Source organism: Gobius niger (assembly GCF_951799975.1).
Source record: "Gobius niger genome assembly, chromosome: 3".
NCBI classification, from domain to species: domain Eukaryota; kingdom Metazoa; phylum Chordata; class Actinopteri; order Gobiiformes; family Gobiidae; genus Gobius; species Gobius niger.
In genome coordinates, this window is record NC_136854.1 from 1,696,959 (window position 1) to 1,716,295 (window position 19,337).

At 41.9% G+C, this 19,337-nt stretch overlaps 2 protein-coding genes across 2 annotated transcripts in view; both read left to right on the top strand.

Annotated features, from left to right (window-relative positions):
• The window catches only part of LOC306960557 (NACHT, LRR and PYD domains-containing protein 3-like), a gene marked incomplete at both ends in the record, with an annotated part of 243,675 nt that overhangs the window by 43,034 nt on the left and 181,304 nt on the right, over positions 1 to 19,337 (top strand). The gene's annotated exons all lie outside the window — the stretch shown is intronic.
• Positions 3,591 to 7,219, top strand: LOC306960412 (NLR family CARD domain-containing protein 3-like; the record flags this gene model as incomplete). The annotated part of the gene is made up of 3 exons (XM_079552844.1): positions 3,591 to 5,170; positions 6,804 to 6,971; positions 7,042 to 7,219. 3 exons carry the CDS (start codon positions 3,591 to 3,593, stop codon positions 7,217 to 7,219), a joined length of 1,926 nt encoding a protein of 641 aa, XP_079408970.1.

Genomic DNA, 19,337 nt, shown 5'->3' on the forward strand with positions numbered 1-19,337 from the left:
TTATTCACTGCATTACAGATAAAAACATACAGAGCCCTGGAAGTGAAATTAGAGATAAAAAATTCTAGGGGTGATTTTTATTTATTTTTTTAAATATAAAAATTATAATTTATTATTTTTTTAGCAAAAAATATCTTGGGAAAACGTGATAATTATCTCGGGGGAACGGGATAATTATCACGTTCCCCCGAGATAATTTTTTTGGGGAAAAAAATAAAATAAAATTCAATTTTTTATGTTTATGGGTCTTTTTTTTACCCCGAGATAATTAAAACATTCCCCCGAGATAATTTTTTGGGATTTTTTATTTTTTTTCCACGTTTTTATATTATATAAAATAAGTTCATCTCTGATATAAAGCTAATGTGTTTCTCTTCTCAGACAAAATGAGGCTGGAGTCAAAGCAGAAGTTCCTTCTCTGTTCTGGATGCTCATGGGAGCTCTGGACGATTTACCAGACTATGATTTTCAAAGGTTCAAGCTGTACCTGATGGACGACACTCTGTTAAAAGAGTTTGACGTCATTAAGAGAAATCGACTGAAGACAAAAAAGAAGACCAAGATCCTGCAGGCCATGATGGACAACTACGGCATCTTCACCCTCAGAGTCATGAAGAGAGTCCTGGAGACACTGGCTATGGGCAACATCCTGGATGAGCTGTCCGAGTATCCCTACGACCCCGAGGGTAAGACTGACCTGTGACCCCAAGGGTCAGACCAAAATTAAAAAGTAAAAATTACATTAACAATAATAATAATAATAATAATAATAATAATAATAATACATTTAATTTATATTGCACTTTACATTTTAAGGAAACCTCAAAGTGTCCACAACAAAACTTCCAAGTTAATGCTGGGTTTGCATGATTCGTTATGAATGGCATTTTTCTGTCATTCGTGACATTCGTAACATGACTAAACACTTCTTAATGGGATTCTTAAGAGAGCGCATCAGTTCGTTACATTCGTGATGTTCGTGGAGAATTTTTTGTCTGGCAAAAAATCTTCCACGAATGTCACGATTCACCCTCTGTTCGTGGAGTCGGAGTGTGTCCTTTCGTGATGAGTAGTGGTGCTTCGTAATTCAGAGAGCATTCGTACAGCATTCGTAGAGCAGGATCACTGTTCTCACACTCAAAATTGATGAAAACACACGCTAAGGCGGAAAGTAAATTTTCGTACTTGCAGTAGCAAAAGAAAAGTCACACAAACTGGGCCAATCCTTGTGCTGCTCCAGGGAAACAGCACCTGCCACCGCTCCTCAGGAGCTGAAGTTGTTCCGACGTCTTTTCTTCCTCCTGATGTTTGGGAGCCAGTTCCTGCCACCCCTATGCCGCTGGAGAACCCCACTGTTATATACTTGTCCCGATTTTCTCTGCATTCTTTGCGTCTGCCTCGCACTCGCACTGCCGCCTGTCACGGCGTGACTGTGCTGTGACCACCATCAAGCTAGCTCCCGGGGCTGCCTCTGGCCCAACCCCGCTTTTGTCTGCTCGAGTAGTGGAATACAACCCAGTTACTGGCCGGCCTGCACTCCGGAGCAGCCTGTCAGCTATGTGGCTACTGTTCGTGGCTCTCCTGCTGGCCTCTCCGCGGCTGTTGCCATCCCCGGCTCCGACCATGGTGCTTCGATACACCTCCTCGCAGCTCCTCAGATTCAACCACCGCGCACCTTCTTCACTGGACATCACAACAACTCTGCAACAACACTGTCTTCTCCATCGTCATCCCTACATCCAACGAGGCTCCCGTCGCAATCTCCTCTACAACTTCAGTGCCAAAAACAGTATTACATCTCTCCAGTCCACCGCAGTAACATCTCAGCTAAATTCACATCGGACTTTTTGGACATTTTAAACTGCTTCAACCACACCCAGCATGTCACTTCTCCCACACACACTCATGGACACATCCTGGACCTGGTCTGTTCCACACCCTCCCTCACCAAACACAACCTGTCACTGACCGACCTCACAATTTCTGATCAACCGACCATCACCCTGGACATCATTACCCCCCTCCCACCACCAAACACACAAGAACAATTACATTTTGAAACCTGAAATCAATCAGTCTCATCTCTCTCTCCTCCTCCATATCCCATGCCATCACCAGCTCTTCCCTCAGATCCAACTGCCTCTGATCTCGTCAACTTCTACAACCACACACTCTCCTCCTGCCTCAACCAAATAGCCCCCCCTCAAAACTGCCTCAGTCCCCTTCTCCACCTCCGCCCCTTGGTACACAAAACAAAACAGACAACTTGAAAGGCTCCATAAAAAATCCGGTCTCACTGTCCAAGCCTACAAACACGCTACAACCACACACAACTCCGCCCTCAAAACTGCCCGGTCCAACTTCTACTCACAACTCATCTACTATAATTCTTCCAACCCCCGTACACTTTTCTCCACATTTGCAAAACTGACCAAAGGACAATATAACCTCGTCATTCACTACTAACAAATACAATAACTTCCTGATCCTACCATTCCAAAATCCATACCATACATTGTTCACTTGCATCCACTTCCTCCGCTTCTCCTCCCTCTGAACATGAACTCACCCCACTCACACTCCATTGCCTTTCCTCCTTCTCTCCTCTGTCTCCCTCCGACACCACCAAACCCCTCTCAAACCATGAAATTCTCAAACTGCCAACTCCTCTCCTCAAAACCTGCATACCCACTCTCATCCCACTCATCACCAGCATCATCAACACTTCCCTGACCTCTGGATCTGTCCCATCCTCACTCAAACTTGCCTCCATCACACCCCTCCTGAAAAAAAAAAAAAACGGCCTCAACCCTGACAACCTGGACAACTTCAGACCCATCTCCAGTCTCCCGTTACTTTCAAAAATTCTGGAACGCGCAGTCATCACCGGAAATCTCCACTCCTCCCATCTTTTCAAACAGCACTTCAGCACTTCTCATAGTCATTAATGATCTCCTCCTCGCCGCAGACTCTGGTTCCATATCCATCCTCCTCCTCCTCAACCTCTCCACCGCATTCGACACAATAGACCATTCCATCCTCCTCCACCGTCATACTTAAAGAAGCTATACCTGATTGTACAAAGAAACAGGCTCACTCAAATTTCAAATTGTTATTTTCTGGTCCAAACTCATCTCAAACTTTCCTAATGCTTTTACAACATCAACATTCGTCACAGGGACTGAGATTAAACCAGGTTTCACAACTTTCAGTGAGGAAAAGTGTCACTTCACTGTAAAAAATGCCTAATAGCCCGACATTTTATGTTTAAAAGGCTTTCTGCTTTTACCATATACTAAAGGACAAAATCATTTTATTCCGATGACAGAAAATAAAAAAATCAAGGATAGCTCCTTTAAATATCTGCTCCAGTTTAAAGACACTTACTTCTCTTATCTTGTTTCTGTTTGTTCACAGCGATGATCAGAAAGTGTCAGAATCTCCTCAAACCAACACTGAAGTCCAGGTTTAAGTTCCTGAACGAGAGTCTCTGCAAAAAAGCCCCCAGAAGGAAGTTTCATGATGGCTTCTCCGAGCTGTACATCACCGTCACAGACCTTGGGCAGGAGGAGGAGCATGAGGTCGGACAGATGGAGAAATACACCAGGAAATCAGCCCAAGAGACAACCGTCCAATGCCAGGACATTTTCAGAGGCACCACAGAGACAGGAGAGCCAATCAGAACGGTGCTGACGTTGGGCGTGGCCGGTGTGGGGAAAACAGTTCTGACTCAGAAGTTCAGTCTGGACTGGGCTGAAGGCAACGCCAACCAGGACGTCCAGCTGCTGTTCCCCTTTACTTTCAGAGCACTCAATGTGCTCCGAGGCTCAGAGTACAGCTTAGTGGGACTCGTGCACCGCTTCTTCAAAGAAACCAAAGGCCTCAGCAGCTTCCAGCAGCTCAAGGTGCTCTTCATCTTGGATGGGCTGGACGAGTGTAGACTTTCTCTGGACTTCAGCCGGACCCGGGTCCTGACGGACACGGAGAGCGCCTCAGTGGAGGAGCTGCTGGTGAACCTCATCAGGGGGGACCTGCTTCCCTCCGCTCGCCTCTGGATAACCACACGCCCCGCAGCGGCCAATCAGATCCCTGCTGAGTGCGTCTCCATGGTGACAGAGGTGCGAGGGTTCAGCGACCCACAGAAGGAGCTGTACTTCAGGAACAGGTTCAGAGACGAGGCCCACACAATCATGTCCCACATCAAGACGTCCCGAAGCCTCCACATCATGTGCTTCATGCCAGTCTTCTGCTGGATCCTCTCCACAGTCCTGGAGCATGTGCTGAAGACCAGAGAGAGAGCAGAGCTGCCCAAGACCCTGACTCAGATGTACATCCACTTCCTGGTGGTTCAGGCCAAAGTCAAGAACATGAAGTATAAAGGAGGATCTGAGACAGAGACCAAGAAGATGGTGCAGTCTCTGGGAAAACTGGCCTTTGAGCAGCTGCAGAAAGAAAACCTGATCTTCTACGAGAGTGACCTGAGCGAGTGTGGGCTGGACGCTGCAGCCGCCTCAGTGTACTCCGGAGTCTTCACACAGGTCTTTAGAGAGGAGCCAGGCCTGTACGAGGACAAGGTCTACTGCTTCATCCATCTGAGTGTGCAGGAGTTTCTGGCTGCTCTTCACGTCCATCAAACCTTCATCGACACTGGAGTCAACCTGCTCTCAGAAGAACAAACTTCAATATGGAGAAAGATTTTTATCAGTAAATCAGTGCTTTTCTACCAGACGGCTGTGGACCAGGCCTTACAGAGTCCAAACGGGCACCTGGACTTGTTCCTGCGCTTCCTCCTGGGTCTTTCACTGCCGACCAATCAGAGCCTTCTCCAAGGTCTGCTGACACAGAAAGGAAGTAGCTCCCAGACCAATCAGAAAACAGCTGAGTACATCAAGCAGAAGCTGAGTGAGGAAGTGTCTGCAGAGAGAAACATCAACCTGTTCCACTGTCTGAATGAACTGAATGATGATTCTCTGGTGGAGCAGGTCCAACAGTACCTGAGATCAGGACGTCTGTCTGAAGGTAGACTGTCTCCTGCTCAGTGGTCAGCTCTGGCCTTCATCTTACTGTCATCAGAAGAAGCTCTGGAGCAGTTTGAGCTGAAGAAATACTGTGCTTCAGAGGAGGCTCTGCTGAAGCTGCTGCCAGTGGTCAAAGCCTCCAACAAAGCTCTGTGAGTGAGGTCTATGTAAGTATGAACCTTCTAAACTTTTCCTAAAACAGTGTGTTCTCTCCAGACTGAGCGGCTGTAATCTGTCAGAGAGAAGCTGTGAAGCTCTGTCCTCAGTCCTCAGCTCCTCTAGTCTGACAGTCCTGGACCTCAGTAAGAACGACCTGAAGGACTCAGGGCTGAAGATGTTGTCTGTTGGACTGAAGAGTCCTCACTGTAAACTGGAGCAGCTCAGGTCAGAGGGTTTATCTTTCTTTTTCTTATATATCTTATACCTGAGCTTTGTATCTGAACAATGTTTTATAAATTTGATTCCAGTCAAACGCAGTAAAAACACTTTTAGAGCTTTAAACCTGGAGCTGCAGGATTTTTCTTCATCACATTGAAACTGAGGTTTGAGCTGCTACTGTAACGTGACCTCAAGGGCTGAGGGTTTGTTTTTTTAGGTCTTGTCCTCCACAGTTTGAGTGACAGACGTGTTCTCCAATCAGAATGATGGAGCCTCACTGCCTTTGGCTGTTGGTCAATGAAAAGTGTCTTCAGGAGAATCCTGTTTGTCTCTGCAGTCGCTGTAAACAAACTCCACCTGTGTCTCTGGCAGAGCGAACTGCAAACTATTATCACGAAACAAACAAAGTCTCACGACCTGAGAGTCGGACTGAGTCACAGAATCATCATTTCCTCAGGGAGCAGGTCGAGGTGGTTCAAAACAGACAAACTCCTCCATTCATCACCGTACGCTCGTATCACTGTATTTAGCCTCGTCCAACTGGAACATCTTCACTGCAGGTTTTTGAGGTAAACATGAGGCGGATTATCTTAAAACAAACAGCGTTTTGCAGCTTTTGATTCAGAGAATGTATTTATGTCACTGAACAGGAAGGAAGAGAGTGCTATGTTAATGTGAGAACTAAGTATGTTCTCTCTTCAGACTCTTGTCTCTTTGCTTTTGCAGATTTGTATCTTGTTGCTGATGAAGCTGAAACATAATAACTGAGCACCGTGATGTTTTTCAGCAGTTTAAAAGTTTATGCTCAGACACATGAAAATTTAACACAGGCGATATATAAAATATTAAAACCACACATCGAGTCACAATATCGGTCTGGAAAATCACAATTATTGTTCATCCAAGCTGTGCAGGTCTAGTTAAACTTGTTGAAAAGTTGTTCCTTCATCAAAAACAGCCTGAACAGGAGCTGAAATAAAGCCTGTGTGACCATCGTTGCTTTACAAAAAGCTGCTGAATTATTTCAGTGTTTCAGGAAGTGAGAAAGAGCACGACCACAGCAGATGTGTCTCTGATTGGCTGACACGGAGTGACTGACTGAACAGAGACATTTTCTAACCAACAAGATGTAAAATATTTTTCAAGATGTGTTTGAGGTTATAGAGGGTATGTGAGTGATGTCACAACAGCAACAGCCCGGCAGCAAAAACATGAATTTGAGTGGCAAGTACGCAATAATATTTAGTCAATTTGAAATGTAGAAGCTTCTCTTTCTGTTTAGATTTAAAATGTGCACATCCTCTTTGACCAAACACCTGTAAAAGCCTAACAGCCTCTTTAAATCCAGTTCTTGTTTTTGTCTTTGTGTAACTTTGTGTCTTATTGTAAATGTTCCGTCTCCTCCAGACTGAGCAGCTGTCACCTGTCAGAGAGCAGCTGTGAAGCTCTGTCCTCAGTCCTCAGCTCCTCTAGTCTGACAGTCCTGGACCTCAGTAAGAACGACCTGAAGGACTCAGGGCTGAAGATGTTGTTGGTTGGACTGAAGAGTCCTTACTGTAAACTGGAGCAGCTCAGGTCAGAGGGTTTACTCTTCATCTCTGTGAGTTAATCATTTATATGACTCTGTTTAACCCTGTGTGTTCAGACTGTCAGGGTGTCTGATCTCAGAGGAAGGCTGTGCTGCTCTGGCCTCAGCTCTGAGGTCCAACCCCTCCCACCTGACAGACCTGGACCTCAGCTTCAACCATCCAGGAGACACAGGAGTAAAGCTCCTGACTGCTCTACAGGAGGAGCCCCACTGCTCACTCTCCACTCTCAGGTGAGGACAGTTAATACACAGTTATTACACAGTTATTACAGTCGACACAAACAAACTGTGGATCTGAGTCTGTGTCTCTTTCAGACTGAGTCCTGCTGGAGAACGATGGATGGGGCCCAGGAGATGTAAGTCTGACTCTTAATATACTTTTAAAATGTTGGTTGTTCTGAGAAGATTTGCTGTTGTACAAGTTTCTCTCGTGTCGACACCTGCGATATTGACGTCAGCAGAGTTTGAGCTGTTTTCACTCAAACCTTTAGAACTGAGACCTTCATTATTATGCTGGAGAAAGTTCATTTAACCCATATGTAGGGATGGGCACCATTAAACGGTACCTACTTGGTACCGACTGAAAAGGTCCAGTAGGGGGCGGCATCGAATAACATAAATTGTTTTGTGCCAACTTTCTGTACTTTTTATCTTCATATATGACCACAGTGAGTCTAAAAAAAGCAACATGAACGTGTGCACAGATAATTAACCGCTTCAACTCAAATGTAGAAGTACAACATAACTTAGTAAACATTTGTATTTAGAGATAAGGCAGAACTGAGCCAGGACCAAACCAGGACTTAGACTCAACCAGTTGTAACCCAGGTTCTGCCATGGCTCCATTATATCCTAATGGGGAAAAAACACAATTTCATTCATCTGGACGACAGGAACAAGGTCCAAACTGAAGAAATACAGGACAAATGTCAAACCTGACAAAATGACTTTTATACGGCGACAGGGGAGCTTGACATAAAGAATCGTCCACTACTTCACCAGGACTGGAGCTAGCGTGCTGTTGTTTCTTCTGCAGCCAGGGGAATATTGAAGATTGTTTATGGATTATGAACGCTCACTCTGAATTAGACATTTTTGGTGAAGTTTTGGTAAATGATTAGTGACAGAGTGAGACTCTCTCTGTGTAAAGATCTTTGAGTGTGAAGTTTCTCTTTGTCGCAGCGTGTGTGTTTAGTAAAGTTTATCTGAAAGAAAGTCCTGATGTGGATCTGTCCTCACAGCTCAGGAGGGAATAATGTCCTTTCCTTTTCAACCCCTAGTGTACAAAAATGTACACGCCTAAAAACAGCCACAAAATCTATATTTTCCAATATTTCTTCCCACTTCTTTTTGTATAAATTACATGAACTACTTGAAACTTTTCCAAAACTCCCAAGCATGTCACAATGTTCTGGATTTTAACTTTAAATCTCAGTTTCAAAATTTAAAGGGGCTGGATGCAATTTAGTCATTTTATACTCACTACTGCTACCTCAGGTCATACGTGTAACTGCAGCTTCTATATTAAGCTCGTGCATGACGGCACTTCAGACCCGAAGTAACACCTTTCTGACAGTGCAGGATTTTAGAGGCAGTTGTGGTGAACAGGTCTGAGCTCATTCTACACATGAGGACATGGAGGAACATGTAGGGGGAGGAAAATACTTAATTTTAACATTTCTATACTCCCTATCGTCCCTTTGAAGCTGAAAGAAATTGTTCCACAAAAACACAAACGTGTGATTATATTTGTAATAATAAATTGTAGAGCTGAGGCTTTGTTTCTAGAGCCGTGCTTGTGTCACAGATGAAGTGAAATGGATTTGATGGGTTTATAGTTTTTCTGTCGTGGACGATTCTTTATTAGACAATGGCAGCGGCTGAAACAGCCCCATTGACTTCCATTATACATGTTTTTCTTTGCTCTTCCAGTTATGTTTAAAACTTCACTTTTTACAATATCAGCATTTCATTTGGAAGAAAATGAGTGAAATTCAACATTGTTGTTGTTTTTGGAGCTCATTCCCATTGTCGACACATGAATAAAATCACTGTATTTTGTCCTATTGAATACTAAGGAAATAAGGCATTTCAAATGGATTTTACCCTGAAAACTTCTATTTTTAAAACTTGTACCGTATTTCATCAATTATTTTTTTCTGACAGTGTCAAAGCCTGTGCGGTTTCATATTCTCCAGTTTGTAAACTCTGTGTTTATATGATAACCAGTGGGCAGAACCTAAATTATTTTTTTTCCCTTTTTTTGTGCATAAATATTAATTATCAGCTGAAAGTGACCTGAACACACAAAATAACCTGGACAAAGAGCTGCAGTCTGGATTTATCGTGTTTCCTCAGGTTTTTCTGTTTTTTCAGACTTTTCTGCTTCTAAACTAACCCCTGATTGTGACGCTCCCACTGAGCTGTTTCTTCACACTCAACATTATTGTCCATAAATCACTTGTTAATATTAATAATATTCATATATTTTATATAAAACATAAAGACAAACAAATCCTGTAGTTTCCCCTGGGCCACAGCTTCAGTATAAACTGACTGTAAACACATGCATCTGTTACAATGTTAGAAAAGTGGAAAGTTCTGAAATGCAGTGAAAATGTCAAATTCAACTCCTTTTCTCCCAAATGAAACGCTGACATCACAGATATGTGACTTTTTTCCTGTATTACAGTGAGATTTAAAATGTGAAGTTTGATGTGAGAAAAGTCCAGGTTCTGCCATGGCTCCATTATATCCTAATGGGAAAATAACATGATTTCATTCATCTGGACGACAGGAACAAGGTCCAAACTGAAGAAATACAGGACAAATGTCAAACCTGACTCTTGTTCTGCAAAATGAAATGATCAAATATATGACTTTTATACGGCGACAGGGGAGCAAAGACAAAGGAAGTCATGAATGTTTTTATAATGAACAACTGGACATAAAGAATCGTCCACGACAGAAAAACTACAAATGCTTCAAATCCATTTTTTGCTGATCTTTGACACGTCCAAGGCTCTAAAGTCCCAGCTCTGAACTCTTCATTATTATAAAGAGAATCAGGTTTTTATGTTGTTTGTAACAAACTTCAAAGGTTTTGTTTTGAAACTGGCAAATAAAGGGTTAAAACTCCCAAATAAATCACATGTTTGGGAGTTTTGAGAAGGTGAGAAGTGATTCCTGAGATTCTGTCCATTTGTGTACACTAGGGGGCGACAGAAAGAAAACTGAAGGACTTTATAAGTCCTCACACAGCCCCGCCCACTGTCACACAACCCCGCCCACTGTCACACAGCCCCGCCCACTGTCACACAACCCCGCTTTAATATTCTTCAATCAATAATTAATAATTCATTTACACCTTTCTAAGAGTTTAAATGTAAATGTTCATTATGTTTCTTTATCTGTGACAGCGCGACACAAACAAGAATTCAAGTTTTAATACCAAAGAAAATATTTGTTAAATGTGACTTCAGAACATTCCAGGTTATGTGTGGCTACGTCACAAGAGAAACTAAACTGAAACATAAATAAATGAGCTCAGCTTCACTCAGACGATCCTGTGAAGCCTTTGGAACAGAAGCATTTTTACAGAAACAATAATTAAAGCTCCTGTTTTATTCTATTGTCGGGGTGAAATGTTACAAACTGTGGCTTAAAAATGTGCAGTTTCTTTTTTTTAGTTTATTTTTTAAGTGAAACAATTAAATCAATCATGTATTTGTTGATATTTATATATTTGAATCTTTGAGTCCATTTCAAATCAATATAAATGGTGTTCTCCTCTAAAGAGTGAACAGGGACTAACTGCTGCTGTGTTTTCTCTCCGTCAGATTTCACTGAACTCTCTCTGGATCCAAACACAGCTCAGAGGAACCTCAAACTGTCTGACAACAACAAGAAGGCCACATATGTGAGAGAAGTTCAGCCGTATCCAGATCATCAGGACAGATTTGACTGGTGGCCTCAGCTTCTGTGTGACTCTGGTCTGACTGGGCGCTGTTACTGGGAGGTCCAGTGGAGAGGATGGGTTTATATATCAGTGTCTTACAGAAGAATCAGGAGGAAAGGAGACGGTTATGACAGTGGGTTTGGATACAATGATCAGTCCTGGAGTCTGCTCTGCTCTGAACATGGTTTCTCTGTTTGGCATAAAAACAACCTAACCCGCCTCCCTCAGCCCGGTTCCTCCTCTGGGACAGTAGGGGTGTATGTGGACTGTGCTGCTGGCTCTCTGTCCTTCTACACAGTCTCCTCTGAGGAACTGATCCACCTCCACACCTTCAACACCACCTTCGCTCACACCCTGATCCCTGGGTTTAGGCTCTGTGATTACGGCTCCTCAGTGACTCTGTCAGACTGAGGATCAGAGTCTCAATTATACAGATGAGCTTCAGTCACATGACCTTTTCCTGACATTCCTTTCCCAGTGCATTGATAAAACAAATTAAATCATTAGAGATGTTGGAAAATCTCCTTCAGATAAATAAATAAAATAACTAAACCGTATGAAGGGAAACTCTCGGTCACGTCTGTGTCTTTTTCTAAATCCTTTTGTTCCAGAATCCTGAGTTCAACATCTGTCATTAAAAAAACACTCAATAAATGAATTAATAACATTGATTTAAATATGTGACCAATGCAAAGTGGATTTACTATTCATCTTTTTTTTTTTATTTAACAATAAAATCGTCACTTCTATTACCGTGTCGTTCATTTGTAAGTTACAAATTCCCTGATTTTTGTCTTTAAGGTCATTCTTCAAACTCCTCAGGTGATTCTAGTCTCGTGTGAATCGACGAGTCGGAGGAAAGTTTTTAACCAACGTAATGAATAAGAACAACATCGACTGGCTTAAATTCAAACAACTGCGAAATAAATTTACACTAAAGATCCGGAACTCTAAAGCTATTTTCTAAATGAGACTTCGAATAAGCTCAATAATCCCGCTAAATCAAAAAAATCAAAATCAAAACCCTGACTCATCCTAACAAAAGCTCTACTTTTCCAGCTTGAATTTTTAAGAATAACAGTACAATCACAGATAAGACAGACATTCTAAATTGGCTCAATAAACATTTGATTGACTCTGGATCTTTGTTCAAAGGAGTTAATCAGTAAATTATATTTCCTCTTTAACTGTTGATGCATGCTCTTCCGTGTCTCATCCACTGTTTACCTTCCAACCACTCTTACCCTCTGAGGTAGCAAAGTCTCTTAAAAATTTAGATTTTTCTAAAAGACCTGGTCCTGACAAATTGGAAACATTCTTCCTCAAAAAATCCACCGAATCAATATGCCACATTTTAATCTTTCATTGGCCACGAATGAAATACCTGAAATTTGGAAATCATCAGCATTTGTTCTCGCCCTACTCAAATGTGGGGATCCTACAGTACCCGATAATTATAGACCTATCTCCAAACTCTCTGTGTTAGCAAAGATCCTAGAAAGTCACATTAGCCAACAGCTCAAGGATGTTTTAATTTCAAATAAGATTCTTAATAACTTTCAATCTGGTTTCAGGAAATGTCACAGCACCACAACTGCAGCGACTAAAGTGCTGAACGACATTGTCGGGGCCTTGGACAACAAGTTGCATTGTGCTGCGCTGTTTGTAGATTTGTCCAAGGTTTTTGACACTGTTGATCATTCAGTATTAAAACACAAACTTTTGTCAATTGGCTTGTTTGTGCAAACAGTCAATTGGTTTTCAACTTACTTATCAAACCGGACTCAGTGTGTGCAGATGGATGGTTTGTCCTCTGTTCCACTTACTGTCCAGGTACCCCAGGGCTCAGTCCTGGGCCCTTTGCTTTTTATAATTACATTAACAATCTAGAACATAATATTAACAATGCAGCACTGCACTTCTATGCAGATGACACTGTGTTATACTGCTCTGCACCGACTCTTCAAAAATCACTTTCCCTACTTCAGTCGACTTTTACAAATCTCCAACAAATTTTTTTAGATCTTCGTTTGGTTTTAAATTCTACAAAAACAAAAGTAATGACCTTTTCAAATGTAAAATCCAAAAACATGCAAATGTTGCCTCCTGTGACCACTTTAAATGGCGACATAATTGAACATGTAACACAGTATAAATATCTCGGTTTTATTACTGACAGTTCTCTTACTTTCACTCCTCATATTCAAAGTCTGATCAAGAAGGTAACAGTTAGACTTGGTTTCTCTTTTAGAATCAAATCTTGTTTATCTTTTAGGGCCAAAAAACAACTTGTTGCTGCAACTTTCCTCCCAGACTTGGATTATGGGGACATTATTTACAGACATGCATCTGCGAAATCGCTTTGGTCGCTGGATACAGTTTACCACGGAGCACTTAGATTCATTTCCAATCTCAAATCTCTCACTCACCACTGTCTCCTTTACTCTTATGTAGGTCGGCTGTCTCTCTCCTCATGACGTTTTATTCATTGGCACTTGTTCATTTACAAAACATTACTTGGTTTACTTCCCTCTTATTTACAGTCACACGTCACTCTCAAACCAAACACCGGTTACAGCCTTTGTTCACAGGATCGAATCCTCCTTTCAGTTCCTGATGTAAGGACTGACATGGGGAAAAAGGCTTTTAAATATTGTGCTCCTTCTGATTGGAGTTTTCATGAGCTGGTCTCTCTAAACTCTTTTAAATCTAAACTGAAAAAAATTGTACAAAGCCGTGATGGTTTCTGTTGTTAAGATGTATTTTATATTTTGTATTATATTTGATGTAACTGTTTTATGATGTGTTGCTGCCTCTCAGCCAGATCACTCTTGTAAAAGAGATTATGAATCTCAATGAGTTTTTACCTGGTTAAATAAAGGTTAAATAAATAATGAAAAATCGATCCAAAACCTATTTTTACCAGTTTATTCACATGGAGGAAAAAGTGAGTCGTAGTGTGGGGGGTCACGTAGTGTGGGGCAAGTCCTCCAGAGACGAGTCAAACTACAGGAGTGAGTGAGCAGTCTGGCCATGTGGTGCAGAACAATCTCTCTCTAAATGAGGAAAAGACAAAAGAGATTGTCCAGCATGCTCCTCTAACAATCAACAGTGCTGCAGTGGAGAGGGTGACCAGCACTAAGTTCCTGGGTGAGCACATCACAGAGAAGCTCTCCTGGACCATGCACACGACATCACTGGTCAAGAAAAGTCATCAGCGTCTCTACTTTCTTCGCAAGTTAAGAAGAGCAACAGTCCCAGCCTCCGTTATGTCCAACTTCTACAGATGGACTATAGAGAGCATCCTGACCAGCTCCATCACTGTGAGGTTCTACAGAGGGACTATAGAGAGCATTCTGACCAGCTCCATCACTGTGTGGTCCTTGTACAGAGGGACTATAGACAGCATCCTGACCAGCTCCATCACTGTTCAGTTCAGTTCAGTTCAGTTAATTATGAATATACAGTAAAAACATTTACATATTCGTTCAAAGAATAATGCATATTCATAAATGGGACACCCTTGAAGCAACAGTTAGCTTATATATGGGGCCCAAAATAAGACACTACATTAAAAAAAACACAAACATACATTAATACATTAGTAACCTAGAAAACATTACTTTTGGTACCTATATCCTACCTAACCTATCTAACCAAACCCACTCTATACTAAAACTACCTTACCTTACTTTTACTACCTTAGGAATGTATCAATTAAAAAGGGTACACACTATATGCTCACACACATTGGAACATACTACCATCAGACACAAGCTACTTTAGTATTTATTTATTTTTCTTTTTGTGTATTTCATTTTCCTTTTTTTATTTTAGAGGTCCAGCTAGAGTTTATTGTATTTTCTTTGAAGCTCAATGTTTAATTTATTTATAAAAATGGCCAAAGATGTTGCAGTTTTAATGTCAGTGTTCAGATTGTTCCAAGTTTCTGGGCCTTTACACGCCACACTAAGACTTGTACACTTGAGTGTTCTCGTTTTTCCCTTTAAGAGGGTTTTATGCCTTGTGTTGTAATCATGAGCAGGTGGAGAGGTTGGGATGAGTTGAGCCAGTCTGTCCTTAGGTCTAGACATGACAGTATACATTATATATGCATTTTGAAAGAAGTTGCACTCCGTGAGTTTCAGCAGCTTATATTTATAGAAAAAGGAGAAAGTGGGGCTGTTAAACTTGGCCCCAGAGATGGCTCGAATGGCTTTCTTTTGGAGGGCTTGTAATTTCAAAAGATAGCAGGGGAATGTCTTGCACCAGATCATGTTGCAGTAATTTAGATGGGGTTCCAAAAGGGAACGATACAAAATTAAAAGTGCCTCAAGAGGAAGAAAATGTCTCAATTTATAAAATAAACCAACATATTTGGATAATTTTTTAACAAGATGATCAACATGATTTTTGAAATTTAGGTGTTCGTCAATTTGAATTCCAAGAAATGTAATACAGTTTAGTCTTTCAATATTTACACTGTTTATTGAGATACGTACATTTTCAAGATTTCTCCTGTTTCTATTTGAGTGAAATACAATAAATTTGGTTTTATGTATGTTTAATGATAATTTATTACAATTGAACCATGTGTCCACTTTTGTTAATTCATCATTTATGGTGTTTTGTAAAAGTGTGCTCTGAAAGCTCTAATTTTGTTGTCGCGAGAGAAAATAATAAAAGTCAGCTCTGTGGCGCCCCTTCAAACAGGCAGTTTACATTGACTCAATGGAGGACCGGTCGCAAAAAAAAAAATCATCGCACAAAAGTGACATTGGCCAAGGACACAGACCACGTCAGGACATGTAAAAAATTATATTGTGACCCCGCCCTAAATGCTACAGAAAGTCGTCCATCTTGGCCCGAACCTCAAACCTTCAAAATCGTACCTCTTGAACTTCTGGCCCCTGATCCTCGAGTTTCCAATGGAAAGCCTCCAATTTTGGCCAACATGTCCCATTACACCATTACAAACACAGCCGCTATCGCCAAAAACGCCTTTGAATTGGCTTTTAAATGGCTTGTAAGTGGCCCGCCCATCCTCCGTGAAAATAGCCAGAGTTCTTTGCCTGCGGTCTTTCATATGATTAATCCAAAATCGGATATGTTGTTCACTCAGCCTGTGTAGCTATATTGGTAGAGTGCTGGGTTCCCATCCGTAAGGTTGCTGCATCAATCCCAGCCTTGACACAATTTCTTTTAGACTCTGCACTTACTGGGAAGAACATGAATCACCGCCTATGGTTCCACCCTCAATAAAAACGAGGAAATAACCCTTCTCCACTGGGGTGCTGGGACCTAATTTCGGCCCGTGAATTTAGAAAATCCTCGCCCTCATTTGTTTGTATGGACTTATAGCTCAGTGATAGTGTGGTCGTCTCAGCCTTGACACTTTTCTAGTGCTTTTTCTTTTTACATGGGCCGCTGCACACTTGTCCAAGTTTAAAACACATGAGCGGGGGGCATTTCATAAGATATTTTTTCAGGTCGGCTGGCATTTGCTGTCTCTGTGTAGCATCATGGCGAGAGTGTTTGTTTCCCAACTGTGAGATTGCTGGATCAATTCTGACCTTGACTTTCTTTTTTTGTTTTTTTTGGACTCGCCACCAAATGGATATAACATGAATCAACGCCTTTGTTGCCACCCTCTTGAAAAACGTGTCAAGAACGCTTCAAGAATATGCCAACTAAAGACAAAGAAATTTTGGCATAGTAGGGAAATAACTGAGGCAACACTGGGGACAATGTCGAAAACAATTGAAAAAAATGTATGTTGGGACACATGATCTGAATTGACCACTCCCCTCCAGTGGTAAACTGGGAATGAATTTCTTCTTTCTAAAGAAGAGTAGCCCACATCAGGCCCACATTACAATGTAGTTACAGCTCAGTGATAGTGTGCTGGTCTTTGGTGTAGGAGGTTGCCACTTTTAGAATGCTTTCACTTTTCTTGCCGGCACAAGAGTGAGGCCAGGCTGGGTGTGAGGCAGAGGCGAGAGCAGGTTTTGGCGAGAGCGAGCGGGGGTGGTCGCAAGGGGGAGTGCGCCAGGGGCGAGGGCCTTTATCGCTGCACGCGGCATGGAAAATATGAACATTTAAAAAATTGGAAAGCAAAGCACTAGAAGGGTCAATTGCTTTTATCAAAATATGAAAATGTGTTTTTAATGGTCAAAGTAGTCCTAAAATATAAAATAACACATCTTTCAAATTAAGTATCATATAAGCATATTGACTGTAAGATCATTGTTTAAGTGCTGTGGTGGCCAGTCTTTGTTCATTTTTTGTAGAGGAGGTTTGTAACTCAAATAGCCCAAAAAGCACTCGCGGAGATCCAGCATGCTGTTCAAACAATAGTATTTATTCTCCGTGGTTGACAAATGTGGGTTTTCTTTCATCAATTTGTTACAAAACAGTATCTCCTCTCCTCCCCAACTACTGACACCCACAAACTGCCCACAGGTGAGCTGATAAGGCTGCCTGATTAGGAGGGAGGGTCAGAGGTCACAAATAAATAAAAAACAAAACAAAAACATATATCATATCATTCCAAAACAAACAAACTGGCCCCAACATCCCGGCCCCTAATTGTTGCAGCATAGCAAAACAATTACAAATCTAGCACACTAGGGGGAGCCAAATCATCTCATTTATCATAAGAAAACGCAAATAGGCAGTATTTCCACATTTCAACTTACAGGTCAACCAGAAAACACGGAATTATTAGGTGACTTCTTTCTTGAAGTTAACAGTTCATCTGTGATTAGTCTGCAGCTTCCATAAGCAGACACAACTTGTTTATTGGTCGTTGCAGAACATTGGTCTTAGTTTTGACCATCACACTTCTTACAAGTCCTTGAGAGTCTGGAAAGGTTTGCGTTACCCGACCCATCAGCCATGAATTTCTTGGTGCCGATTCATCCATGATGATGACTAGGTCTCCAGTCTGAAGGTTATTTCTAATGTGATGCCATTTTACTCTTTGCTGCATTAAGGGGAGGTATTCTTTTGTCCATCTTGACCAGAACAGATCAGCTAGATACTGTGCTTGTTTCCACCTTCTTCTTGAATACATGTCTTCCTTCACAAAAACTCCAGGTGGCATTGTGTGTTTTGTTTTGAGGTGAAGGAGATGGTTAGGTGTAAGCGGCTCCAAGTCATTTGGGTCACTTGAGACAGTTGTTATTGGCCGATCGTTCAATATAGCCTCCACTTCAGTTAAGGCAGTTTGCAGCGTCTCATCATCTATTTGCTGTTGTCTTAGGATTGATGTGAGAATCTTTTTGACCAATCTTATCAATCTTTCCCATGCTCCACCATGATGGGCAGCATGTGGGGGGTTGAATGTCCATTTGATTTCCTCTTGTAAGAATGCATTCTGAATTCTTCCGCAGTCAGTTCTGATACTCTGGACATGTCCCCGTCGACATACGAATCTCCGTATAACATTTATACAGGAGTCTGTTGTGAGCGAGTGAGCCACTTCAAGATGTACAGCCCTACTGACAAGGCATGTAAAAATAACACCCCACCGCTTCACTTGTGATCTTCCCCGTCTGACCTCAATAGGCCCAAAGTAGTCTATTCCAACATGACTGAAAGGTGGTTGGTCTGGGCACAGACGGTCTTGAGGCAGATCTGCCATCTTTTGTTCTAAAGGTTTTGCCTGCATGCGTCTACAAAACACACAATGCTTTATGATCTTTCTGGCCAGGGTGTTAGCCTGTGGGATCCAAAAGCGTTCACGTAGCCTGGAGAGCATGTAGTTCCTGCCTAAGTGACCCACTGCCTGATGGACATGACGCAGTAGCAGGTCAGACATATGTGAGTGTCTTGGCAGAATTATGGGATTCTTTTGATCCACCAGCATTGCAGACTTGTTTATGCGACCTCCTACTCTTAGAATGCCCTTATCAATGGTTGGATCCAGATTGTGGAGACAATGCTTTGAGCCCAACCGTCTTCCGGTTCTGAGAAGTTGCAGCTCTTGTCCAAAGTGTCTGCTTTGTTCAAACTGAACCAGGGCTCTTTCAGCCTCCTTTATGTCATCCACTGTTAGAGTATGTACTTTTGCATCACACTTCTTCATCATCCCCCTTCTTGTACGTGTATCTTTTCCCTGAAGGTCATCACACTTTTGTTTTTTTATTTGATGAAGTAGCGTTTTCCTTACTTTCAATATCCATGCAGCTGCTCTCAACAATTTGTTCCAGGAGGAATAGTGGCTGATCAGTAAACATAGTGGATTTGTGTTATCCACTTGCAACGTGTTAACTGTTACAGTTTTCCTCACTTCTGGATCTTCTACTGCTACTTCCCCTGGATCTTGTGAGTCATTTGGCCACTCATCCTTGTTTTTTCCCAGGAAAGGTGGACCTTCCAGCCATTTAGACTT